Here is a 27,468-nt window from a genome sequence, read left to right on the forward strand (position 1 = left end):
AAAAATGGCTAAAGAACAATTGTACCGTGTATTAAGGAAGACATAATCAAAACAAAGAAATGTGAGCAGTATGAAAAGACAAAAATGAAGAAAGCAAATGACTGAAAGTCTTATACATTAGTGTTATTAATCCTACATGGTGGCTGTGAGGATAGAAAAGTCCGTATCAGACATATGTCTGTTTATGTACAGATCCCACGCTGCTCTGAGTGATGAACTATATGCAGTGACACAGCATTTTCCTCATACCCATAATACAAATAATTGTCCATTTTCAGGTTTCCATCTTCCCGTCCATTTTTTTTTTTTTTTCCTTTTTTTTTTTTGGTGTGAATTTTTTTTTTGTTTTTATGCAACTTTGGATTCAAACATTTTAGTTACTTTTTTTGTTACATGTCCTTGTTTGGTGGTTGATCATCCTGACCCCCTCCCCCCAAATACCCCAAGCTTAAAACATTGAGAGTGAGGTATGGGGAGAGCGATACAGGGGAGCAAGGGCGTGAAAAATGTCCCTCCCCCCATAACCCTCCCCAAAAAAGTTAAAGCCCTTCCCTTGTCCCCTCCACAAATGGTTAAAGCATCACAGCAATAGTTCTTGGAGTGCTGTCATCAGTCCCCAAGTATAACAAAGTTCAAGTCATTGGTGGAGAGTTGCTATATCCCCCATCTGAAATAAAATCCCCCAATTCTTTATGTACACACATGTGTACATGCATGTGTAACAGAAGAGTGGGCATTGCCTTTGTGTTTGGTTCCTTATGTCACGGAACTTTTGGTTATACATATATATTCAGTTTTTTTACCTCCCCCTGATTATTGGTTCATGGTCCAGTCAATTCATCTCTGACCACCAGGGATTTTGGGTACATTGTCCACAGACAGGGGAGAGGTCACTCTTATTTTGGCACCAGGATCAGGAAATGCAGAAAAGCTTTGGGTTCTCATTATTCTATGCAGAGGTTAAAGGTTTTTTTGTTTTCTTTTTGGCCTGTGTTGTGATGTATTTCTTTGAGTATACTTCCCTGCTGGAGAGACACAGATTCAAAACAGTTAGACAGTCAAGTGAGCAGAGATAGTGTCACTCCAGCAGATGAAGGTTAAGGAAGCATTCTTGAGTGAGGGAATGCTTATTCTGTAACAGACACACACAAGTAGGGAGACACTGAGAATGAGACACATACACAGAAAAGGATCAAATACAAACACTCTAGGAGGCAAATTAAACAAACACACTAAGTGAAATAAGATAAAAGACAGCCCGAAAGCTTGTCTGTAGTGTGAGACAGACATAGAGTGTCTCTATAAAGCCATGAGCACGGAGGTAGCAGCACTCTTTGGCCTGAGTTGAGGTATTGCAGAGGATGCTCCATCACTGCATGCACTTTGTGCACGGTGCTGCTGTGACCTCAAGTGTTGGCTTCGAGCTTCAGGACCCTGCAGTAGCACTTGGCAGGACAGGCAGTGATAGGTGCAGACCCTCACTCTGAGTGGAGGTGGGTGTGGAGGAGGACCAGTGTAACAGCCTGAACGCTGATGAGCTTCTGCTTCCCCCTCTTCATCATAAGAAGTCTTGCAATGTTGGCATTGGTATCTAATTGCCACATCTACCATTGGTATATCTTCATCATCTAAGTCGTCATCTCGATCCGCACTTTCCTCCTCTCCCTCTTTAGACTCTGCACTGCATTCATTTGTTACTTTTGTCTGTGATGGTTCTGGTTTACGGGGTGATGTCTCAGGTGCCAGTTTGAGGGGAGCTGGAAGGAGCCCTAGAAGCGTATGGGGAATGACAGGATTAATTGGAAATAGACGCTTCTTTAAACCATACAACTGCTGAAAGTAGGGGCCCTGTATCTGGGGGCTGAACAGGGGAGTGGCAGCTGGAGCAAGTGAAAAAGGCATAAAAGGAGCCCCAATTAGAGGAGCAGCTTTCAAAGCTGAAGGACCAGTGGTTTCAGAGGTCAATGTAGGTTGTGAGGACTCCATAGTGGTATCATTGGTTATGTGCGTAGAAGAAGGAGCAGTTGGAGCTGCACGGGGTAGGAGAGCTGGAGGTACAGAAGACGTCATCCCGATGAGGCTTGGAGGAGGGCCTAAGATAGGAAAGAAACACAGAGGTGAGAACAGGCTGGGAACAATGTATAAAAGAAATGTGAACGTTAGCCAGGTATGCAAGAAAAAGTGCATACAAACTAATTTTAAAAAGTAAGACAGCAGCTAAGTAGTAAGGGGAGGTAAAGACATTAAACACCCTGGATACTTTCCACGGTCTTTGTTAATATTCACATTTTATGTTGCTATACCATCATCATATCATATCAATACTATCTTTTATTAGGTTGGTTTCAGTCTTCGGTAGGAAAAATCCACCATGCTTTTATTGTTATGTGTTCTGTAATTCACAGGAACAGCTTTTATTGTCAAATATGCATGGCACTGGGGAATATTGTACATAACCTTTTCTTTATGAATTCCTAGCTGAATTTAAAAGCTATTTTGTTGTGATCGCTCCGTTTTATCAATTATCCTTTTATTTTAACAGGATTTACAGTGCCTGCTAATAAAAAGCAGCCACTCAGTATAATGTTATCATGTCTCACTGTAGGTATGGTATTTTTGTCAACGAAATAGGAATTCTCAAGCATTCATGTTAGGCCGGGTTCACACCTCATACAGATGCAGCTCACAGCAGGGGTCCATTACGTCCCTGTTCTCCATTTTTAGGGATAAATCATGCCCATATTTTTGCCTGAATTCAAACCTGAAATAGAGCCAAAAATACCCAGGACCCCTGTGCAATCCACTCTGCAGCTGCCATGGAAATGTGTGAACCAGCTCCACTGAGGGCCGGGCACACTCTCCTGTCATAGGAATTGGATGCGGGGTAAATCCGCATCCAATTCACACTAGTGTGCCTCATACTTGATCATTTTATGCCAATGTGTAGGGTTTTAGGCTTCTTTATGTATATTTTTTTTTAAGTTTATCCTTTCCTCCCACTGTAAATACTGTTTACGAGATCAGTAGCTCAAACTTAAGTATGCACATGTAAGTGAATGAGTCAAAGCAGTGAATTCCCCCCTTACTTCCCTTCCCAGGTAATGGCTGTGTCTGAAGCCTCAAAAAGTGGCATCATGTATGAAAGTATGAAAACTATATATATATATATATATATATATATATATATATATATATGGTGAGAAAAATCAAAAATTGGTCTCGACGCCATTGCACTTTTCCTTTATTTTGGAGGCTGGTACACCTATACTTTTGGATCCTTCAGGGTGTGTTGGCACCTTGGTGACTTCACTTCAGAAGTTACTATCAGTATCCACTAGGGCAGTGTTTCTCAATCTTTTTAACACGGAGGAACCCTTGAAATAAAGTTCTGGTTTCAGGGAACCCCTACTAAAAATTATTATATCTACAACTCATGATACATTAGTGTGAGTAGAAAGAATGTTCCTTAGGGCCCTTTCACACGGGCGATCCGATCAGATCCACCTGTCAGTTTTTTAGGCGGATCTGATCGGATCCTCCATGCAGCTCTATGGGGCAGCGGATGTCAGCGGAGACACCTCCGCTGACACCCGCTGCCATCCATATCCGATCCTGTCCGTGAAATCTGGACGGATGGAAACCCTATTTTTCCATCCGTTCAGTGATCGGATCTGATGAGAGCGGACAGGCGGTCCTCTCTCATCAGATCCCCCATAGAGGGCAGCAGGGGCTGTGACACCTCCCTCTCCACACTGCAAGCGGAGACGGAGCTGTCATCCGCCGGCTCAGCGGGGATCACGGATCGATCCCCGCTGAGCAACACGGATCCGCCTACGGAGACGGACCGTGTGAAAGAGGCCTTACACTTGTGGTCATTGGGAAGAATTACCCCCTTACAAATAGCTAAAAAAGATCAAAGGCATCAGTGGGAACTTATCTGAGGGGTAGAAATTGCTCATTGTTCGAGCAACCCCTAGAAACCTCTGGAGGAACCCTAGGGTTTCATGGAACTGTGGGCATCCAAAAATGTACACAACTTATCTGGGAAACTGTTTTTTGGCACACCAATGCTCCAGTTGCACAGCATGAATAATGCTTCCTTACCAGTGAGGTGTTTATTTAGAAAATGTTGAAGTTATCTAATAGTTCACTGAAAAAGGGTAATGTAAGGCAACTATGCCCTGGTTAGACAAAGGCTTTTTTCACAATGCATTGAGTAATTAATTATGCACACTGTATTTCGGTCTCATTTCTTTAGCTATTATTTTCTAACATCAAACAATGTCCCGTTAAAAGTAATTTTGAGTTTCATGGTTTTAAAATACCAGAGGAAAAAGCTGACATCTCTATCCAACTATTAGATGTTTTGTTTGATTACATTTCCCACTGGGAATTTCTATTTTGGAACAATATTATACTGTGGCACTACTTTATGTTAACATGTACTGAACACTGTTTAGAAAAGTAAAGACACGTAGAATATCAAACTGAGGTTAGATGACATGTAATTTTCTAACAAAAGAAATATTGATCTAGAAATTATAGAATAAAATTCAGAAATAAATAAAGATGCCAAAACATGGGTAGCAACTTGGAGATGAAATTACTAGCATATGTTAACGCTGTTCGTGAATATGAAGACAGTAAGTATGCAGGTGTGGTATCTGTTACATGTGGAACTCCAAATGAAATAGTTGACTCATTTTATGTAGAGGAAGGCTGGATTCCTGTTGGGTCTCTACTGTCTGGGATACTGAGGGAATGATATGTCTCTTTTTCCATTCCCACTGGAAAAGCTGCTGTGGGTTGCATTTGCAGGAATCCTTTGGAGTGTATTCTACATGTATTACTTTAAAAGATCCACTAGAGGGCAGTTGACTCTAGAATATCGATGCCTTGTTCTACTATAAAGAAGAGACTAAAACTGGCTAGAGCCCTATTTTAAACAGGCATATACAAAACAGTTGTGCCAAAAATGCAGACAGCTGCCTCAGACAATGAGCTATAAGGGGCTGTAAAATGAAAAGCAATAAGAACTGGCAATGCAAACAAGTAAATCAGTACATTAGGTACATTCAATCATTTCTAAATATTTCCAAATGTGTTTTGCAGTGCAGAACTGTCCTATCCAGATGATAAGGAAGTGAACACTACTATGCAAATACTGCAGTTACTAAATGCAAGCATCTCCATTTCATTTTAGAATGATGTATGCATAGAGATAATAGTCAGGTAAGTGACAGGACTGATATTGTCAAGTGAAATATCTACAGGGATGAAATTACACTGTGTTCTGTCCTGCGTATGATTAAACTGCACTTCCTTTTTCCACTGATAGTTCATTAGATCATTATGAGTACATGTTTGTACACCAGGAATACCTGTGAAAGTCCACATCTCAACTTATATTTTCATGTAATGTTAATATATCGCATATAACATTTGTGCAACAAGTGAATCTTCATTATTTTTTCTCCTGAAATGTGTTCCTATATTAATGTGGATGTAAACTCCATTCATGAAATTTGACCTGGGCATTACATGTAGTGTTTACTTATCTCTCTCCAAAGCCCTAAGTCCTGTGTCTTTCAACTTCTGACAAGTTCTTTGACACAGGAAACAAAAGCAGCTGGAGATTTGTGTTGGGGTGGGTGCATAGAGATAGATTAGCAGAGAGCTAGTCTATTCACAGCACAGCTCTGCATGTTTCTTCATTCCTCTACGTATGTGAAGGGGGGGGGGTGTGGCTTTCCTTCAGTCAGCTGTCACACAGTGTAAGCCAAGACTCCACACCCAGTGCTGGAACAGGAAGAAAAAATTCTAACACAATGTTCACTTTCTAAACAGTGTATAAAGCTTAAGACAGTAGATATACAACTAAAACTTATGTAGGGAGATTTGTCTCATCTCTGTGTATCATCTGAGACTGTTCGCTTCACTGGGTATATATGAGGGTTTACATCCACTTTAACTTGAATAACTAGAATGCTACCATATTCTACCTCGCTATTAATTTTGGTCCTAAAAGTTATCCATGCTAGGGCAGAACTTTTGTCAGACAATATCTGTTCTCTGTTTACAATATCAAGGAAATAATTTACACAGCAAAACCAGAACCCTAGCTTCATTTGCTCCAGTTTTTGTTAATTGACATCAATTATTCCAATTACTTTCCCCACGTGGTTTGCTTCACAAACAATTTTTAACTGAAGCACCAAAAGCTATGCTATTAGCCTTGCAAATTAGCTAACAGTTAAGTCTGTATACGTGCTATAAGCAATGCAAATTAGCCTTTAGCTATGTCTGTATGTATTTTTCAGCACTAGAAAAAATTCTGCAACTGCTGCTACAGAACATTACACATGTCAATGGTTTTTCTTAATCCTTCATCAGGGACATAGGAACAGTAGAATTCAGGGACACTGGATTATGCTGTTTCCTTTTGAAGGATTTGAACATTGGCACACTCAAAAGTTTTGGCTAGCCAGTATGACCCCTCCCATGATGCTTCAATTTTGACTTTCAGAGAAAACCAAACCCATTTTATTCTAAAAGTTTTTACTTATATCAAGGCTATTTTTTTTTCTTCAATCAAGATTATTCATTATTCTGCTGAGCTGTGACTCAATATGCAGCTGTCAGCATTGGCAGAATCTTGGTGCCATCTTGGAAGTCATACTTGGACCTTCAGGCGCTGGGCTCTACGTATGGCACTCTCCAGGCACCAAGTGTACTGGCTTTTTAGCCAGAGTGCTTTACAGGTCCAGAGCCGTGACACAATCTATGAATGGGGGATGGGCACATGATTGATAGCTCCATCCCCTGCATTCTTAAATTGTGTTCCAATTCTAGAAGCTGTAGTATGGTTCTATGAATGGTGGAACTAGCCAGAAAGGGTGGGCATAGTCAGGCTCACTTGGAAATCCTGTGACAGCCCTTTAGTTGTATTAACCCCCAACATGCTAGAACATTACAGCTGCAGGGATGGGAAACGATGGAAGAAAGACTACAATTAACAGTAGAGGAAACCATACAATGAACACATCCTACAGGCTATAAGTTATGTCCCCTGTGATGATTTTTCTGTTTTTGTCTTGGCTGTAGTTAGGCTTTTAGTCCTAGGATATTTACAGCTGTGGCACAAGCACTTTCACTGCCTCTTCCTGCCCTTCAGCGTGAGATTTCCCGCCACTGCTCTCCCTGCAAGAGCCAAGGGTTTACTCCGGTTTGTCCTTGCTGCTGCCTCACATTGACATCTCTGGCCATATAACCTCTCCTGCGTCTGCAGTTGGTTGCGAGTACCCCATGTGCTTCTGGTGTATTTTGCCCTACTTGTTCCGCAGTGTGTCAGATTCTAAATGCAAAGACAGCAGTTCTATGGGACTCTCCAGCTTACATTTCTCTAGCAGCCTTGGGGCAGCCTGCAGTGTTCCCCCTAAAGGACTTAATGCTAAAAACTTGAACCATTGTCCCTTGCTTGTGTCCCCTCACTCCTCTGGATCTTCCTTAGATCCCTCAGGTGTTGCTCCCTCCTATGCTAAATCCAGGAAGTTTTCTTCAGCTTTGCTTACATTATTCCTAGGCTTAAAGATACAATTTTGGTTCTTATTTATACAGTGCAAAAATGTTTAATTACTGGAGCAACCTGCTTTTGAAACCACCCCTGTTACCAGTCTGGCTTCCTTTACAGTTTTCAAGACTGTCAGAACCTTTCTAGCAGGTTACTAGTTACTATTTTTTTCTCTTGAACACCTTATTAACCAATATCTCATGGAGAAAGAGTTCACACAAAAGTGGAGCATTCCCATTGCGGACCTATCCATTTCTTGTCTGAAAAAAACCTCTGACTGTTCCTGTGGGTGTTTAAAGACCAGGTTGAAGTGTCTGAAAACTCTTTCTAAATCCTTGTTTTCCCTAGCAGGCCTTGCTCTGCAACCTGCTATTGCTTTAATGGCAAATTGCCAGACCCTGGGAGTGTGGTCTAAGGAAATATCTAAGTGACTCAATGTCATCCTTACCAGTCAGTTATGGAGCGTTTGTAGCTTATCCCATTTCCAGAATGAGTATCCTGTCTATTATTAGGTAGAGGACCCTCTGGCTAGGTACAAGTACATTTTAACAAAAGAAACCTAAGCCTGCACCTGGCCAAACTCATTCTAAAGGCAAAAAAGAGGCCTTTAAATCAATGCTGAAATCTAGGACCCAGTTTACATCCTGGGCTCCCAAGTCCTCCAAGCCTGTGGAGAAGTCCTACTCATAATGGTGGGGTAAACAAATTTCTAAAGTGCGGGGATGTCTATTAGCCTTCGCAGACACCTGGACTGACAGTATTTCCAATGCATGGGTAAAAGATGTGGTGTCCAGGTGCTTTAGGCTGGAGTTCCAATATACCTTTGTATTCCTCTTGTCAAATGAGCCAACCTCTCCGCAAAGACTAACAGATCTTTATGATGTTGTAGCAGACCTTCTAAGTCTAGAAGTCATTGACATTGTTTCTTAAGTGGAAAAGTTTCAAGGTTTTTATACAAGCCTATTCACCATTCCCAAGCAAAAGCAGGCATCTGCCCCATCTTGGGCCTCAATACACTTAGTGTCCTAATACACATGGAATAAACAGCTCAGTCATTTCCTCCCTCTACTGGGAGACTATCTTGCCTCTGTTAACATCAAGGATGCATCCTTACATGTTCCCATCTTTTTAGCACATCAACGCTACGCTGTGGGCACACAAGTTTTTTGCTCTGCATTGCCTCCTTTTAAGCAGTTCAACTTGTCCAGATGTTCCCATCTTTTTAGCACATCAACGCTACGCTGTGGGCACACAAGTTTTTTGCTCTGCATTGCCTCCTTTTAAGCAGTTCAACTTGTCCAGTTCCAGACTAGACAATTACAACTCAAAATTTCTGGTTGCCTGTGACAAGAAGGCATAGTCATTAAACCTACCAATGTGCTAGATACCAAGGACAAGGTCATCTCTGGCCTGGTGGCTCACCAACCCAGCCCTGTAATCGGGCAAGCATTTTCCTCCACTAGCCTTGAAGATCTGGATGCCAGCCTAATGGACTTGAGTGGGGGTATCCTAAACACACTGATAGTGCAGGGAACTTAGTAACCAGCAGAAGCTCCTCCCCTTATCAACATACTTAAGCTTTGAGCAACTTGTCTGTCCCTTCACTGCTGGACTTCTTGACTACACAATCATTTGATCAGGGTTCAAACTTCGGGTTCGGCCAATGCCACAGCAGTGGTGTACATCAATGTTTAGGGAGAAACTAGAAGTATCACTGCAGAAAAAGAAGAACATATTCTGTCTTGGGCAGAACTTCACCTTCCAGCCTCATCTGCCATCCACATTTCAGGCATTAAACAACTGGCAGGAGGATTACCCCAGCCATTACTGCTTGGACTTGGGAGAATGGGCCAGAGGTGTTCCAAGGACCTGTGTCTCAGGTGGAGGACACCAGATGTGGACCTTCTTGTTTCCAGTTTCAACAACAAACTGGAAAGATAGAGTCTCCAGATGAATAAATCCCCTGGCAGAAGCAGTGGAAGCTCTGGTAGCTCAGTGGGATCAGCACAACCTAATCTATGATCTCTAAAGCCCCTTCCTCATCTGCTCCACAGGAATGAGATAGAGGGCATATTCAGTTATTCTCTTTGCACCAAATTGGTCCAGGAGACCGTGGTAGTCCAACCATGTCAGGCTGTTAGCAGACACCATGTGTGCCTTTCCAGATCATCCGAAATCATCGGATCATCTCAAGTTCCAATTTACCACTTTGCTTCACAATCAGTGACTTTGACAACTTGGCTGTTGAAGCCCAGGTACTAAGAGATAGGGGTCGTTCTGACTTGGTCATTCCTAAACTTCTGGAAGCCAGTCTACCTTAGCACATGGAAGGCTTACTTTGGTGCGAGGTTGAAGAAATGTAATCCCAGGAAATACTCCATGGGATAGAACATGACCTTTCTATGACCTGGGTTGGATCAACATACGGCTTTAAGTTCCATCAAGGTACACATTTCAGCTCTTGTAAATTTTATTCCAAAGACTTATTGTTTTCAATTTCCCTCTTCAAAGCCTTTGTACAAGGTGTAGCTCTCACAGTCCTACCTGTATAGCCTTCAGCGACTCTGTGGGATCTTAACCGGGTTCTTACGGTTCTTCAAAGACCTCCTTTCGAACCTAATAGGGATATCACTTTTTCCACTCTAGTTCAAATAGTGGTTTTCCTCATTACCATCACTTGTATTAAATTAGTGTCTGAGCTAGCTACCTTATCTTGTAAAGAACCATTTCTGATTCTTCACAATTACAAAGTTGTTTTGAGACCCAGTGCCTCTTTTCTTCCTAAGGTGGTTACCACCTCCCATCTTAACCAGAACATTATCCTTCCATCTCTCTGCCCTTCTCCAGTTCATCCTAGGGAGATATCCCTCCATTGCTTTAATATGGCCAGAGCGGTTCATGTCTAACTCTCAGGTACATCTTTCTTCAGACAAACTGACTCACTGTTTGTCATTGCAGACAGTCTCCACAAAGGACAACCTGCTTCCCGTTCTATCATCTCTTGGTGAATTAGACATGTCATCGTTCAAGCCTACTGGCTTTAGGATTGGATTTCACCATTTCCAGTTAAAGTGCATTAGACTAGATTTGTGAGTACTTCCTGGGCATATATGCCTTACGCATCTGCCTCTCAAAGACTACTACTATTTTTTTTCTTCATACGTTCCAGGTGGATGCTCAGGCATCTTTGGATGCAAGGTCCTACAAGCAACTCTTTAAGCTACAGGCACCCCCAATGTTTTGTTTCACTGTTGTCTTTGTCTTGGGCTGTTAGCGATGTGTTTCCCTCAGTTTGGCTGTTTTGGAACATCCCAATTTTTCCGAAATCTACTATTTTTATGTCCCTTGATGAACATTTGAGAAAACAGGATTTTTTTTGCTCACTGTAAACTCATTTTCTTGGAGTTCATCAAGGGACACAGGTCGCACTCTCTGTGTTCATGGTTCACACTTAGTAAAAAACTGAAGCATCGTGGGAGAGGTTATACTTGCCTGTCTAACTTTTATTTGTTTGCCAGCGTCCAAATCCTCCTAAAAACAACAGTACAACCAAATGTTCCTGTATTTAACTGTTGCGGTATCCCTTGATGACCTCCAAGGAAAGGACTTATGATGAGTACAAAAATCCTGTTATCAGTTCTGCAGCCCACTTTTCCTTGCACTAGGCATAAGATATCTGCATAGGCTCTAGAAACGTTTAAACATTCTCATTCATTACCCATTTTTCTATTTGCAAAATTGCTGTTTACATATATTTGCAGGATGAGTCTTGTCATGTGTAAGTTTCCAGGACTGATCAAATGCATAATAAGGTGACCAAAGCATGATCAATGCACGTTATCAGGCCACAAGCTATTAAAAGCCCATATGAATAATACAAATTCAACATCCTCTGTCTGCACGCAATCGCTGTCACTACTAAAACTGCATTTTCCCCTCTCCATTTCTGGTTCACACCTATGCATTTTTAGTGTGTTTTCAGTTATACAGAAACACACTACAGTCTATTTAACATGGTTTCCTATAGCTCATGTTCACATCTGTGCATTTTATGGAAAGGGCAGGGGACTTTTTTCTGGTTTTTGGTTCCATAGACTTCAATGGATCAAAAACGTGTGTTGAAAAATGCAAAATGCAGCTGGAGTATGCAAACTGCAACCTTCATAGGTGTGAACCAGGCCTTAAGGCACATGTGTTTTCAAATCAAGTCAATGGAAATACATGAAAAACTTGCATCAACACATTTTTTTGATGGTCAATTCATAGTATTTTACAATACATGTTGGTGTGCTTTTTTGTGTTTTCACTGATTTTAATGGAAACACATCGGTGTAAATCCATAGTGTGTTTTATTTTCTTTCCATCTTCATTGCTACTGCCATCTAGTTTAGCTTCTTCAGCATTTTTTCCACTTATTGATTTGTTCACATTGCTGCTCCCAGACAAGACAGAAAGTCCAAACACTTAAGCTCACCTCTCACAATACAATCTAAATGTACCATCACATTTGGATCTTCCAACATCTATATACTGCAAGGGCCTACCTGACTGGCTTTAAATTGGATGATAGTTTAAGTAGGCCCAAAAACATCTAAAGGAATTTGTACAATGATTATATAATCAGATTGTAGCGTAAATGGTAACTTGTTGACGTTGTTTTGTTCATGTCAGAATTGCTTTTCTCCCCATACAAATCAATAGGAATGCAAATACAACTCTCAACTGCACCTATTAAGACAGTTGTAACCCTAAAAAAAATACTCCTGTTCCTTTAAAGCGTGATCCATAGCAGTGATGGCGAACCCTGGCACCCCAGATGTTTTGGAACTACATTTCCCACAATACTCATGCACTCTGTAGTGTAAGTGTAGTTGAGCATCATGGGAATTGTAGTTCCAAAACATGTGGGGTGCCAAGGTTCGCCATCACTGATCTATAGCATAGTGCTTGTGCCATGTAATTTCTCCCATTCTATGTTGTAAAATACCTTGTTGCTCTTGCCTGTTCCTGTGTCCCCATATGTGTACTGACTATGGTAATCATGGCTGCTGATCCATGATACCATGGTCAGTTTACATCCCTCAGCGATCCTGCTATGTGTTCCGTCTCTCCCTCCCTGCCTGTCAGTTCAGTAGTCTGTGTGTGAGAGCTGATCTCCTCCCCACCCCTCCCCTTCTGCTGCTATTCTCCTGTGGCTGCATAGTAATGTATGTAAATTACTTCTATCTACTATTCTACTTGCATTTCAGATCAGTTGAGACTGTTTTAAGATTCACAGTTCATTAAAGTAGTTGTTAAGCCTCATTGATAAATTACTTCTAATTCCTTCCCCTTTTTAGGAAGATATTAAGTACAGTATGTCAGTTTTTTTTTTTTTTAAATTATAATTCTAAATACCTTTTTGCACAGCACTGCTGTGTGGTCACATGACCTCCCTCTGCTGGCTGGCATATGTCAGAGAGGAATCTCAACCCCTCCTGCTGCTCTCTTTAGATAAGGGAAGGAGAGCAGAGGTAGGTCTTGTGACCACACAGTGAAGCTGTGCAAGAGGGTATATAGAATTATAATTTAAAAAAACACACATTTTACTTTATATCTTCCTAAAACAGAGGGGATAGAACTAGTTTATCAATGAGACTTAACAACCACTTTAATGAACTGTGAATCTCAGAACAGTCTCAACTGATATGAAATGCAAAAAGAATGCACCTGGAAGCAAGTTGCATTTGTCCAATAACACAAACTCAAAGCCCACAGATATTGTCCCTAACCTGGGCAGGCTGGCTACAGGTTTATGTTAAAGCAGTGTGGGTACAGCGTGGGCTGTCTGGTCTAGCGAATTTTCACACTGGCTGCTATCCCAGCTTCAGAAACTGAGACACATTTGTTCATACATTAACTATCTGTGTCTTTTTTATACCCACTCCCACTAATATTTTTCACAATATAGTCCCTATATTTTTTTTTCTTTTTTTTCAGCTGCCCTTTGATGTAATAAATGTTTTGTTGAATTTAACGTTGCAGGATACTTTCCCTAGATGTGGTTATTTCTCTTTCTTATTAGCCAGGCAAACAGATATAACAACATGGAAAAAACTATTCAGTGCAGCCAAATCATGCATTTCTTTCACTTTTGCCTTTGTTATTTCAAAACCCATTTAAATATTTTACCAGTTGATAGTGCCATGAAGGCCCTTATTCCAAAACTTTCTATTGTTGGGTGGCAATACCTTTTCCCATCTCTTAACTGTTCTCCTTCATTATCATCCTGTAATAAATTCTTGTTGGAGACTACAAATGATCATGCTGAGGAACATTGCACAGGTATGTTGCCCTGTTGTCACCATCAGGAAATGTCATGCAGTCAATACTAGAGAGCATGCATGTAGATATGAAGCGGCTGCAGAAAGGCTGTGGAAAACTGACAGTGCTGGTATGCAACAAAGTAATAATAAAGGGTAAATGCAGTATTTAATAAAATAAGGGGGAGGGGCTGTTTTTGATACACAATACTTTAGCAAACTATATTTTATCCAGTTAAGGTTTACGATGAAAATAAACATATACGTAAAGTGTGGCAGAGCCCAATGTTTTTTTGGCCAGCACTTTTGCCTTACAGCCCTGGGCTCCTCAGTTGGAGTCTGGTCATAACAATATCTGTATGTTTGCATGTTCTCCCTGTGCTTGCCTGGGTTTCCTCCCATACTCCAAAGACATGCTGGTTTGTTAATTGGCTCTAGTATAATATTCTAATGAGGGCATCCAAGATGGCTGCCCCAATAGCATATAAAGCACCATGAGTCCCACGTCAGGAAAGTAGAAAAATAAAACATCATACCTTTACAGATCTGGCATACATGGTCAAATTTGACAGATCGAATATTTCAGTGCATGAAAAAATTTTGCACTGTGCAAAAGTAAAATAGAGGTGGTCACACAATGACCACTGGAATGAGCTGATGCAGCCAGTCTACAATCAGTTTACTGCAACATGCCTATTTGATATCCAAACTGATATTGTTCAAGGAGGAAAGATAAATTATCAGAAGTTGAAGCTAATACAACCAAAATCCTGTCCATGTGAATACTGTTTACAGAATTTTGAGAGTATATAATAATTTATATGATGTAGGTAGTTTAGCTTTATGTGATGTACTTTCTTTCTATATTGTTAATGATACTATCTCTAAAGGAAGGGGAATCTGCCATTTGTCACTGTATCCAGCTGTATGGCAGCATCTTTCAGAGGTAGTAATTTAGGTATGAGAGGTTTTAGTACAAGCCCTAGTAGAAACATATGTTTCTACTAGCTTTTCTAGCAAAAATGTATGTGTACCGCCACGATCACTGGAGGTACACACTGGCTCTGTGAACAGTCATGAATAGCTGCGGCCGCCGACAGCCTGTCATTGCACTGTACTGGGAATTGCAGGCTAAACGCCTGTGCAAATGAAGCCTTAATCGGCTAATAGCGATAGCCATAGCTAGTTATCAGTATTTTTCTATTTTTAAACCTTTTATTGCAACATATGTAAAGGTTACTGCGCAGCAGGACTTCAACTCACCACACTGTGGATCATGCAATACCACATGAAGGTGTGAAGCTAGCCTCAAGGTTTTTCATTTAGCTGCTTATTTACAGCTTTGTTTTTTGTTTTTTTGATTTTTTGTTTTCAATCATTTGGTAAAAAGACACATTTTAAAATGTGAAAATATTTAGTATTTATTAACCTTGATACATTTGTATCTAGTTTAGTGAAAATTATTGTATTTTTGTGTGCTAAAAAAGATTTTTCAGTATTTTTATTGAAATTTAGTTTTGACAAACATTTGCACAGCTATCATGGCTGTTCAAAATTACTAGCAGCATCCTTAAATTCAACAGGCCCTGTGCTTTTAGAAAACGTAAGCCCCGTACACACGCACTGATTGTCGGCCGAACGATCGGCCGTCTTTTGTCCGTTGCTGTCCTGTCGGTTGAAAAGTGCTAAAGACTGCACGCAAATTTTGTCGGCCAACAACAGCCGACTGCAGAAGTGATATCATGTGATGGTTAACTTTCCGTGTGTTATTTCTTCTCTGAGCATGCCCAGTCTTGCTCACCGTTTGTCGGCCGAATTCTGTACTGACTGAGGAACAATCGGCCGTTCTGGTGTTGGCCAACAAAAATTTTAAAGGCTGTACACCAGATTCTGTTCGGCCGAAAAGTCGCAGTCGGTTGTCGGAAGCATCATACTAACAAGCCGACAATCGGCTGATCGGACGGTGGCCGAATATTTACGGCCGACAATCGCTACGTGTGTACGGGCCTTTATGGCTTGCAGGGTCTTTTACATATTTTGGAAGCTGCAAGTGAAAATGTTGTGGCCACTTGAGGTAAAACAAATGGAAGGCAGGGCCTGGCAGCCATAGGGTTAAATCTAAAACACGTTTTTGCTGCTTTCACTTACACCCAATATGTGTTTTTTTTTGTTTTTTTTTGTTTTTGTTTTTGAGTTACGTCCTATCTAACGATTTCAAACAAAATGATAACAGGCATGGGTCAATGTTTTTTTCCCCCTGAAAATATAGTTTACAACTAATGGAAATTGTAAATTTACAGATTTTAACCTGTAAGCTGTCATGTCACTAATGTAGAAACAGGTGGAACCACATAGGCTTGAAACTGAAAACAAAAATGTCAGGAATGTTGTGGTTCCTAACAATGATACATAAAGGAAATAGTCATGGTAGAAATATGTAGGATGCCATTGTTGACCTCATCATTTGAAAATTCTAGGTCCCTGGCTGTTATACCGTCCCACTTGCTTAAATCCTTCTAGTAGCTGATCTACAGGAAGTATTGAGATAAGGATTTCTGACTTTTCTGATCTGCTTACTTGTTCTGTGTCATTTTCAGAAAGAGCTTAGATGGCAACCTCCATATAGCCTACTTTATTTGTTGGGCTTATTTATTAACGTATTCTATGTAGAAGCATTCTGCATTTCCCTATCTAAACAAACCTCATTCAAGCTTTAATTTGCCAGTTCCTCATTTCTGTGCTGTGATTTCTGTTGGCTGTAGTAACAGATATATTTATTACATTTATGTGGCACACAACCCCTAAAGATTTTTTTTTTTACTGATCTTATCAAGAGCATTGTGCCATCTTATTTTGCTTGTTACTGCCCAGCTGACACCAACAGTCAGGAAACATATGTATTTGTTGTAAGAAACTCAATATGCTGCCTAAACCTAGCTCCCGATTTCTAAATGTTTACATTACAGCAAAATGAATGCGTCATTAAGAGCCTATTCACACTATCGCGACTTGTCAGCCTGACAAGTCGCGCTCCCTCGCGGTCCATTGACCGCTACAGGACCCGTTCTAATATGGGCGACACAAGTCGCTCCGACTTAGAAAAAGGGTCCTGTACTACTTCGGGGCGACCTCGGAGCGACTTGCATAGACTTCCATTATGTGAAGTCCCTGCAAGTCGCTCCGAAGTCGTGGTGCACGGGTATGCACAAGTCGCCCCCGAAGTAGTAAGGAGTCATGTCGCCTCTATGTGAACCGGCTCTAAGTGGCCATGTAAACAGCACTGATATGACAATGGGCAGTGGTCCTAAACAGAGTAATATGTATTAATACGGTAGTAAACAGTTGTGCTCAGATATTGCATTTATCTTGTATAAGGGAAAGGGTGATAACTTCTGAAAATAATAGTTTGCTTAAAAGGGTATTAAACCCACAAAACAAAAATGTTTTATTTTGCATATTGTCCCTTTTTAGATGTGGTGGCTGCATTCATTTTTTCTCCTTTATTTTCCACTGTTGATCTGGCCAGTGAGTCTGTTATTTTTCACCTTCCTTTACCAGACCAAGTTGTCCAAAGTGTCAGTAAAGGCAGCCATAGATGGTTGGAATCTCGGCCAGTTCAGCAGGGACCGGCCAAGATTCGATCCATCTATGGGCTGGTTAATTGTACCATCCATCTATTAACTTGGGTACGACCAGCATGATGGATTTTTAGCATGCGATTCTTGCCTGCAGCTACAGCAATAATCATTTTGTTCTTCCAGTAGGGATGGCTCCCCACGTCACCCTGTCAGGAGAACACAATAGCTCTGCAGGAGGGATTCCTCCATCAACACTGACTGTGTTGAAGGGGGAATCAAGCGATTTTCTTTTCTGCAACCTGTGGTTCTAGGAAAGAAAATTGCATAATCTATGACCTGCCTTGGAGGGTTAAGACAAACCATTTTACACTGACAGGGGAGCTTACAATAGTCAGCTTTTATTCATATATTAACCTTTATCCCAAAAGGTAAAAAAAAAAAAACATTGCTATAACCTCTTAAAAATGTTAGCTGGAGTTCAGCTTTTTGTTTGTTAAGCCTGGTACACACTAGAAGTTTTTTTTTTCCTTTCAGCCCAGCGTGCTGAATGAAAAAACTAGAGAGTTTAGGAGGAGCCGCTGTACTAACAATCCAATGATACTACAGTGATCTCCTCTTCTGAGCTATTGTGTTCTGAGAAAGCCCCCTGCCAGAACACACTGGCTGAGAGTGCTGATCGGGTGCTCATTTGCAGACTTTTTTCAGTCATGCCCCATCGTCAGAAGCAAGGCGAGCGGTCGGCTTCCGTACACATAGATCGAATGTCGGGCGGTTTCTATTAAAATGGCCGATGTGGTCCGATATCCTCCCTTTAGACTAGTCCATGGTCTCCAAACTTTCAAAAGAAAGAGCCTGTTTACTGTCCTTCAGACTTTAGTCGGGCCAGACGGTGTCCAGTGGGAGTAAACATGCCCAATCTTTGACATTAGGGGGAGAAATACTTGGTGTTAGTGGAAGGAATAGTGTCCCATTGTTGGTGTCAGGGGAAGGAATAGTGCCCCATTGTTGGTGTCAGTGGAAGCAATAGTTCCCCTATCGTTGGTGTCAGTGACAAGAAATAAAATGCCTCAATAGCCAGATAAAGGCAAGCAAAGATCCAAATCCAGCCCCAGGGCCGCAGTTTGGTTACCACTGGTCTAGTCCATCTAATTCTATGTGAATGTTATACTACCCTCTCCCCAGACTGACAATGCTGTTGTCCAAAGGTGTCTCATTTGCTCCTCCATTCAGAATAAAGACACCCTAAAACAGGGAGTGTGTTACTGACTGGTTTACCAGGTGGAAAAAAAAGCCTATAAAATGAATGTAGACACCATATTTAAGGACTGGTAAGCCGCAATACAAATGTTTTTGGTTTTTGGGTCTAATGCCACTTTAGGTCTCTGCATATGTGTTTAATTGCAAACTATTGGTTCATATTTAGAGGTGAACAACTTCTTCGTTTTAGTATTGAAGGTTATAGTTTTAATACTAAAATAAGCCCAACACTCGGCACCTAGCACTTTTCAAGGCATGTTAGTGTACTGTGACTCTACTCTTCTATGCTGCCTAATGACAAGCTGGTTTTACCTGTGTTAAATGTGGCCAATCCACCTAAAGGTGCAGGAATGCCCTGTCCTGGCATCAGCAAGGGTGTAATCCTCTGGATTTGTGGTGTCACTGTAGCAGAAGTCTGGAAGTTAAGCATCTGCGAGGTTGGTTTGCTCTCTGAAACAGGCGGTGCTCCTGCACTTGGATGTGTGTCACGGTAACGGCTTTCCTCCTTTAGCTGCTGTTGTATTGATGCTCGAAGCCTTGCAATATGCTGTCTGGAGAATATGTGGGCACGGCATGGGATGGTAGGCCCATATTTAACATTACAGTGAGTACACTCAGTAGGCTGAGGTCCTTCGCTGGAAGGAGTTGTGCCAACCAGTCCTTGAAGTCTAGCCTTCTTTTCTTTGGCTCTGGCATTCTGAAACCAAACCTGAACCACCCTCTTCTGCAACCCAATCTCACTGCCAAGGCAGTCACACTCCTGCATGCTTGGGGTGCGATATTCTGAATAACATGCCTTAAGTATCCTTAACTGTAGACTACTCATTTGAGTACGATAGCGCCTAGCTCCTGAGGAACCTAAAAGGCCTTCAGAGTTTAATGGTCCTTTGCCAGGACTAGAAGGACCAGGGTCTGAACTTGATGAGTCACTCATATCTCCAGCCTGTGGACTGTGCATGAGAGAGTCCATCATTTTATTGGCCGTTTTCTCTTCTGCAGGTCTTTGGTTGCAACTTCCTTGGTTCTCAGTAGATTGATTCTCAGTAGTAAGTTGCTCTGAATGTGTAATTTTAGAGCAATCCAGTGTCTCATTAACTGAAAGAGTTACGGTTTTGTCAGGTTCAGCTATTGGCAACTGGGAAGGTGCTTGCTGGCTGGGAGAAGAATGGACTTTAGCCTCAGGAGGGGAAGACACTAAAACAGGTGGTGCTGCAGGTTTAGTTTGAAAGGAAGCTAACAGCAATCCTTGTGAAGACTGGGGAGTACTCACTAGGCTGGGCAGAACATGGGCAGGGTTAACAAGACCTGGGAATGCCTGATTTGGGTTAACTAAACCTGACAATGACTGTGGTGGATTAACAAGGCCAGATAAAGCTTGGGAAGTACTGGCAAGGTTTGGGATTGTTTGAGATGGATTAACTAAGCCAGGTATAATTTGTGCAGCGCTCAGCAGGCCTGACAGAGCCTGGGTTGGATTCACCAGGGACTTGGCAACTTGAGTGTTTGTGAGGCTGGAAGAAGTCTGAGGTTTAGAAGATAGTGAAGAACTGCTCTGTATCGCTGATGTGCCTGACTTAGCTACAAGCTGTGGCACAATTTGGCTTGGAGTTGCATTATAAAAGTAACTTGAACCAGAGCTTTCTCTTTTTACCCCTTCATTTGAAGAGTCATCTTGCTGACGAGGAGCTGAAATAGTGCCAGGTGGTACCCCTCGGTACTGGCCTTTCCTCTCACGAGCCCTTGTGTTTTGAAACCAAACCTGAACCACTCTCTTTTTCAGGCCCACTTCAAGAGATATGCGTTCTAGTGTGCTTCTTGTTGGATTGGAGTCTTGCAAGTACCATCTATGTAAAATATCTAACTGTTCTGGTAATATAGTGGTTCTCAGACGCTTGTCCCTTGGAGGCTCATCTCCGCCATCACTTCCAGCTGGAGAGAGGCTTTCTTCTTCATGCTTTCTTTTTTTCTGATAGGCAGCCTCACCAGCCCCCACTGGGATAAGTACAGAGAGGTCCATCAAAGGTGCTTGAAGATGGCTATTACTTGGTAATGTCTTGTTTTGGTTCTGCTCCACATTGCTGTTAGTGACAGAAGATTCATTTGGCTCCAAATGATGATCTCCTGGCTCAGATATTGGTATATTTCCTTCATTTACCTTAGGTGACTCAACTTTCTCTTTTATAACTGGAGCAATAACTTCTTGATCAGCTTTAGTTTCACTTTGTGGTTTATCTTGCTTTTCTTGGCTAATTGTTAATGGGAGATCAGTGCCTACAGTGTGATCTGATACTGACTCTTCAGTCTGTGCAGACCTAACCAACTCCTCTTCTTTATCCTCCGTTTCACCTGCTTCTTCACTGATATCACTATAGCAAATTTTCAGATGACGGATTAGTTGAAAAATACAAGGAAAGCTCATGTCACATTTCCGGCAAGGTGGAACTTTGCTGTTGGCAGCAGGGCGTTCCCCTGGTTGAATAGGATGCAGGGGTGGTGAAGGGGAACCCCCGGACTCTGCAGCTTGCTTTCGTGCTTTTTGTCGGGCATTTTGAAACCAGACCACCACCACCCTTCCAGAAAGACCTAGCTGTGCAGACAGTTGCTCTACTTCATTATCTCTAGGATATGCACTGGACTCAAAAAAACTGTTTAGTGCCTGAGTCTGAAAGTCAGAGAATTTTGTGCGTGAAAATCGTCGATGACTCATACGATCCATCTTAGAATAATCATCTCCTTCTTCTTCTTGAGACTCTTGGATGCTTCTCTCACTCTGCGTATGCCACTGCCTGATAGCTGTAGGGGATAATCCAGTCTTTTCAGCTGCCCATAATATCTGTTCTTCCAACAGGTGTCCAGGAAAATCCAGGTGATTGTGTAGAAATCTAAGCTGTTCAACTGTAATGGCCTGTTCAGGTAAAGAATCCTGGTCTTCAACCTCTTTGTGACACTGAGTGAGCTGAGATGTTACAGAGAAGTCTAGTGGCGTAGCTGGAGGACCTCCTGTTTCAGTATTGACTCCAGCAGGGTTATGACTATCGTAGGTTCGGCGATAATTGGCAGCATATCGACTCAAAGCTTCAAATGGTAGCAAACGTTGGTGCATGTGCTCCTCGTGTGTTTTAAGAATCAATCTGTTTGAGAAATGTTTACCACAAGTACCACATTGAAGGCTCTCTGTGGAAGCAGGTATAGGCAGTGTATCAAGTGGTGGAGCAGGAGGCAGTGGCTGAATCTGAGCTTGGCAAGTAAGTGGCTGCCTTCCCTCATTATACTGTGTAACCAGCTCAAATCCAAAATTTTCTAGCAATGCTCGTGCTGCAGATCCAGTAGGGTCTGCAGAAGCCTTTGTTGAAGACTCTGGATTCTGTGAAACATCTGCTTCTCCAGTTGCTGCCTCACGCTCATCTGGTACTTTTTCATCCTTTTCATTCGCTGGCCTGGGTGTCACGCTGGGTTGGTCACCCTCATCCTTGATGGATGGAGGCTGCTGAGCACCTCCAAAGGACAGTAAAGGTGTTGGTCCTCCATCTGCACTAACTTTGAGCTCTTGCAGGTAAAATGGAAGCAAAAGCTGCTGCTGTTGACGCTGGAGCTTCAATAGTGCTTCAGGTATCAGTGGAAATGAGGGAAGGAGAGATGATGTAAAAAGTGGAGAAGGCTGGACAAGTGGTGGTGGTCTAGACAAATCCATGGACAGTTGAACTGGAGGTGGAGCAACTGGACTGGGCAAAATGGGAACTCCAACACAGGGACCAAGCTGCTGTGGCCTTTTTTTGGGCAGATCCACTCCTTGCACTTCTGTGGTCTCTCCTCTGCAATCAGTAGTAGTTTCACTCTTACATACAGGGTCTCTTTGAGGTTTTTCTGAGAGAATCTTAGTAGGATCCTGTTTCAAGCTCCTTGATCTGGTTTGATGAAGTACAGAACGCATGTGAATTTCTAATGTTGAGCTTTGGTTGTATGATACATGGCATACAGTGCATTTGTAGGGTTTATCTTGTCCTGTTTGTACTCCATGTCCCGTAGACCCCATTCCAGATTCATGACGGTTAGAAAGTGAAGGATCAAGAGAGGCTTTACGCACCTTGTGCAAGTGTGATACTGAATTATAATGTACAAGTAGGATGTTTTTCTGGGTAAAGGATTCTTTGCATACCACACATTTGTGAGGCCTAGAAGGATCCATAAATTTATCCATTGCAAAGTTGGTGGTTTTTCGATATGTAGAATGTTGAGTATGAGCAGGTGTACTTTCCTGAGACCCCTTTTTATCCTCTTGCTCTGTACCTTCAACTTCTTGACTACGTGCTTCACATGCTTGCTGAATATCAGACTGACTAAACTCTGGATGATCCTTTTCCAAGTGGGTCCTTAGTTCTTGAGAATTTTCAGAGGTAATAGGGCATAAGGGACATGCAGACTCTTCTGGTAACTTGTCAGTATCAGCAACAGAATCTGTTGCTTCATTCGGGCTTGTTGAAATTTCACCAGGAGATCCTGGAGGGGATGTATCTGTGGCTTCACCTATAATAAATTAAAATTATGGATGAAGAACTCTTGAAGTCAACAGTAAACTATAACAGTCAAAATATTACTATCAAACATAAAGGAAATAATCAGTTAGGAGAACCAAAACTAAGACAGAAGACAGCATGAATACTCACTGGAGGGTGGAATCTCAGAGGAAGGTTGTTCTGGTTCTTCTATGATTTTCACTGGAATAATCCTGGTCCTGAAACTTATATGCACCTTTTGTGCCTGAAACAGAAAACAAAGATGGTATAAAGTTTGTGTACCAAATTGTAGAAAATCATGTGACCTGTTCACATGTAAGTGAACATGTGTGGAGCTGTGTAAATGGAAGTCAAATTTTCTACAAGAGATGAAACCACTCGTATTCTGTATATGTGTTTCGTCATCTGAAGAAAACATATTAACAGGGATGCCAATTTCTTGTTCGCAGAAACAAATCAAGGCTGAATTCTGATTAAATTCACCCCAATGTGTGTTTGTGTGCAGAGAATTTAATTGGGGCTTATGTGACTATATTTCTTGTAGCATACAGATACATTCATTAACCACTTGACCACCGCCCACCACAGATTTACTGCAGCAGGCGGCCGCTCCTGGGCAAATCCACGTAGTACTACGTCGCTCACTCAGAAGACTTTAGGGGGCGAGCGCGTGCCTCCGGCTGCGCGCTCTCGCCCCTGCTCGTCAGCCGGGGAGCAAGTGCGTGTGACAGGTGGCTCCGATGGCCGCCGGCCACTCGCAATCTCCCCCCCCCCCCCTCCCGCTGACAGAGAAGGACGGACGGCTGATGTAAACACAGCCATTCTCCCTGAAGTGATCACAGAGGCTATGTGATCTTGCTATATATAGGATCACATGTCTCTGTGATGATCTCACAAGCCCAACTCCCCTCACAGTTAGAATCACTCCCCTAGGCTTACATTTAACCCCTTGATCACTAATAGTATTGACCGCTTCCCTGCCAATGTCATTATTACAGTAACAGTGCATATTTTTAGCACTGATTACTGTAGTAATGTCACTGGTACCCCCAAAAGTGTCAAAAATGTCAGTTAGGGGTCCAATCTGTCCGCCGCAATGTCGCAGTCCCACAAAAAATTGCAGATGGCCGCCATTACTAGTAAAAAAAAAAAAAAAAAACAAATAAAAATGACATAAATCTTTCCCGTAGTTAGTAGACGCAATAACTTTTGCGCAAACCAATCAAAATACGCTTATTGCAATTTTTTTTACCAAAAATATGTAGGAGAAAACAAATTGGCCTAAAATGTTAAAAAAAATTAGATTTTTACTTTTTTTTTTTTTTTTGGGAATGTTATATAGCAGAATGTGAAAAATATATATATATATATATATATATATATATATATATATATATATATATATATATATATATATATATATTTTTTTTTTTTTTTCAAAATTGTCGCTCTTTTTTTGTTTATAGCCCAAAAAACTAAAACTAGCACAGGTGATCAAATACCACCAAAAAAAAGCTCTATTTATGGGAAAAAAAAGGACGTCAATTTTATTTGGGTACAGCGTCGCACGACCACGCAATTGTCTGTTAAAATAACGCAGTGCCGAATCGCAAAATAGGGCCTGGTCATTAAGCAGCAAAATCCTCCGGGGCTAAAGTAGTTAAATAAAAACAGTATGCAGACAAAAGTAAAAAAAAACCCTTTGAATTATCTTAATTTTTCAGCCATTTGTACGCTTAATCATTCACAGTTTTCGCGAAACTCACCACCTGCAGCAGTTTTTCCACACATTCTGACACCACATTATGTCCATGTCCCAGGTGTGCCTTTAGATTACTGGTTCCTGTCAGCTGTTCTTGACACAATGGGCACCGAAAAGTTGGCTGCAGTGCATGCTGTGACACAGCGTGACTGTGGATTTTTTCTTCAGAAGGGCTAACATAAGCACAGAAGGGACAGCAGAATACCTAAACGGATACCAAGAATACATCATATTATTATTTGTTAAAGTTATTGATAATATGCTAAAAAATTCTACCATGGACAAGTACAGTTACACAAATAAAAACTGCAAACCAGACACAGGGTAGGCAGATGCAGTGAAAGTCAGATATTTATAACTAAGCAAGCATCTAGTGATAAAATTATATAGTAAGAAAGAAATTATAGAGAAACTGCAGCGCTGAGATTGTGTTTCAAATTGCTTATTTTGAATTTTTACGTAATGAATAATGCCTGTGAGTGTGTTTTTGCTCAATGATTAAATGCATTTGAGTGTTTATTATATAACTGAAGTAAAATAAAGATTTTGGGGGGAACTGCCAAAACAAGTGCAATGTGCATCAGGCAACTATCCAACAAAAATGATAAATTTCCAGCTCATATACCTCCTTTTACCTTCCAAAAAAACCTGCAGACAGGACAGCTACATACAGGGCAGCCATCAGAAACTTTTGGGCCCCTTACACAGCTTTAGGCCTGGGCCCCCAGGGCCTGACCACCAGGTTACATCTTCCCCCTCTGCGGGGGGCCTGAAAATGCATATGACTGGCTTTTAGGACACCAGGCGGTCTTAGCAACCAAATATTTTGACAGTGATGGCCAGCGGCAGGAGGGGAGTCAGGAACCAGTGCAGCGGTCAGCACCAGCGGGAGTCTGGACTAGTTGTCAGTGTAGGGAACAAAAGGGGAGGTGCCAACTTGGGCAACCCTCAGGACTGGGCCCCTCAGGACGCCCGGGCCCCCTACATCTGTATGGGCTATACTCCCGTGATGGCGGCCCTGGCTACATATGAAAATGAAAGAAGATGTGGTGCATGTGCAACGCTATGGGGTGAATTTACTAAAGACAGACTATGCACTTTGGATTTTTCCCCAGAGCTTAGTGAATGTGGTGAAGCTTCACTTTGTAATGGATAACCAATCAGGTGCAAGGAAAAAAAAAAAACAGCATTTTTGCTTGCACATGATTGGATGATGAAAATCAGCATAGCTTTACTACATTCACTAAGCTCTGGGGAAAATGAGTGCAACTGTTCTTGCAGAATGGAACTGCACTTCCAAAGTGCACAGTGCCCTTTAGTAAATCCACCCCTATGTCTGATTACATCTGCCCTGACTGCTGCATCTTTCTATGGGGGCACTCGCCAAAGAGGAGCCAGGATCACCGGCGGTGGACCCCAGAAGAGAAGAATGGGGGCTTCTCGGTGCAACCCACTGCACAGAGCAATTAAGTATGACATGTTTGTTTTTTTTTATTTTAAAAATATGACAGCAGAAGCGGTAGTGGGAGGGTTGAGACAAACTATTTAACACTGTGAGGGGTGCTTACAATGGTCAGCTTTTATTCATTTCATGTAATGCCTTTATCCCAATAGGAAAAATAAAAAACATTATCTATCGGTAACTGCTGAAAAAGTGTAAGCTGGGGTTCAGCTTTAATTTGTTAGCCAAGTCCACCTAAATGTGTTAGTGCATCTAACACTACGTTCTCCCCAGATTGACAATGCTTATGTCCAGAGGTGTCTTCATTATTTCTTCATGCAGAGTGGAGACACCCTAAGACAGAAAGAGGAGGGGGGATTTACTAAAACTGGAATGTTCAAAATCTGGCGCAGCTCTGCATAGAAACCAAAGAAACTACCAAGGCTTATTGTCAGAACTTCATTATACAAGCTGAAGGTAGACGCTTATTGGCTACCATGCACCGCTGCACCAGCATATTCTGAGTGCTCCAGTACTGGTTGGATCAGTAGATGAAAATAAAAGAGAAAATAACATAAAAAAGAAACTTAATGCAAAAGTGAGTACACCCCTCACTCACATTTTTGTGAATATTTTATTATATCTTTTCATGTGACAACACTAAAGAAATGATACTTTGCTACAATGAAAAGTAGCGAGTGTACAGCTTGTATAACAGTGTAAATTTGCTGTCCTCTCAACATAACTCAGCACATAGCCATTAATGTCTAAACTGCTGGCAACAAAAGTGAGTACACCCCTATATGAAAATGTGCAAACTGGGCCCAATTAGCCATTTTCCCTGCTCAGTATCATGTGACTTGTTAGTGTTACAAGGTCCCAGGTGTGAATGGGGAGCAGGGTGTGTTTAAATGTGGTGTTATTGCTCTCACTCTCTTAAAACTGGTCAATGGAGGTTCAAAATGTCACCTCATGGCAAACAAACTCTCTGAGGATCTGAAAAAAAGAATTGTTGATCTACATAAAGATGGCCTAGGCTATAAG

General features: G+C 41.7%; 1 protein-coding gene across 2 annotated transcripts in view; it reads right to left on the minus strand.

Moving 5' to 3' along the window:
* Positions 1-394: 394 nt before the first annotated feature.
* Positions 395-27,468, minus strand: part of ZFHX2 (zinc finger homeobox 2) — a 106,631-nt gene continuing 79,557 nt past the window's right edge. For both annotated transcript variants that reach the window (XM_082270375.1, XM_082270376.1), the window contains exons 7-10: positions 24,988-25,188; positions 23,372-23,465; positions 19,020-23,231; positions 395-2,093 (exon numbers count right to left, since the gene is read on the minus strand). In XM_082270375.1, the coding sequence (XP_082126501.1) occupies positions 1,300-2,093; positions 19,020-23,231; positions 23,372-23,465; positions 24,988-25,188 (5,301 nt within the window). In that variant the 3' untranslated portion in view covers positions 395-1,299. The remainder of the gene's footprint in view (positions 2,094-19,019; positions 23,232-23,371; positions 23,466-24,987; positions 25,189-27,468) is intronic.

This window comes from Pelophylax lessonae, assembly GCF_965119305.1.
Source record: "Pelophylax lessonae genome assembly, chromosome: 1".
Lineage (NCBI taxonomy): Eukaryota > Metazoa > Chordata > Amphibia > Anura > Ranidae > Pelophylax > Pelophylax lessonae.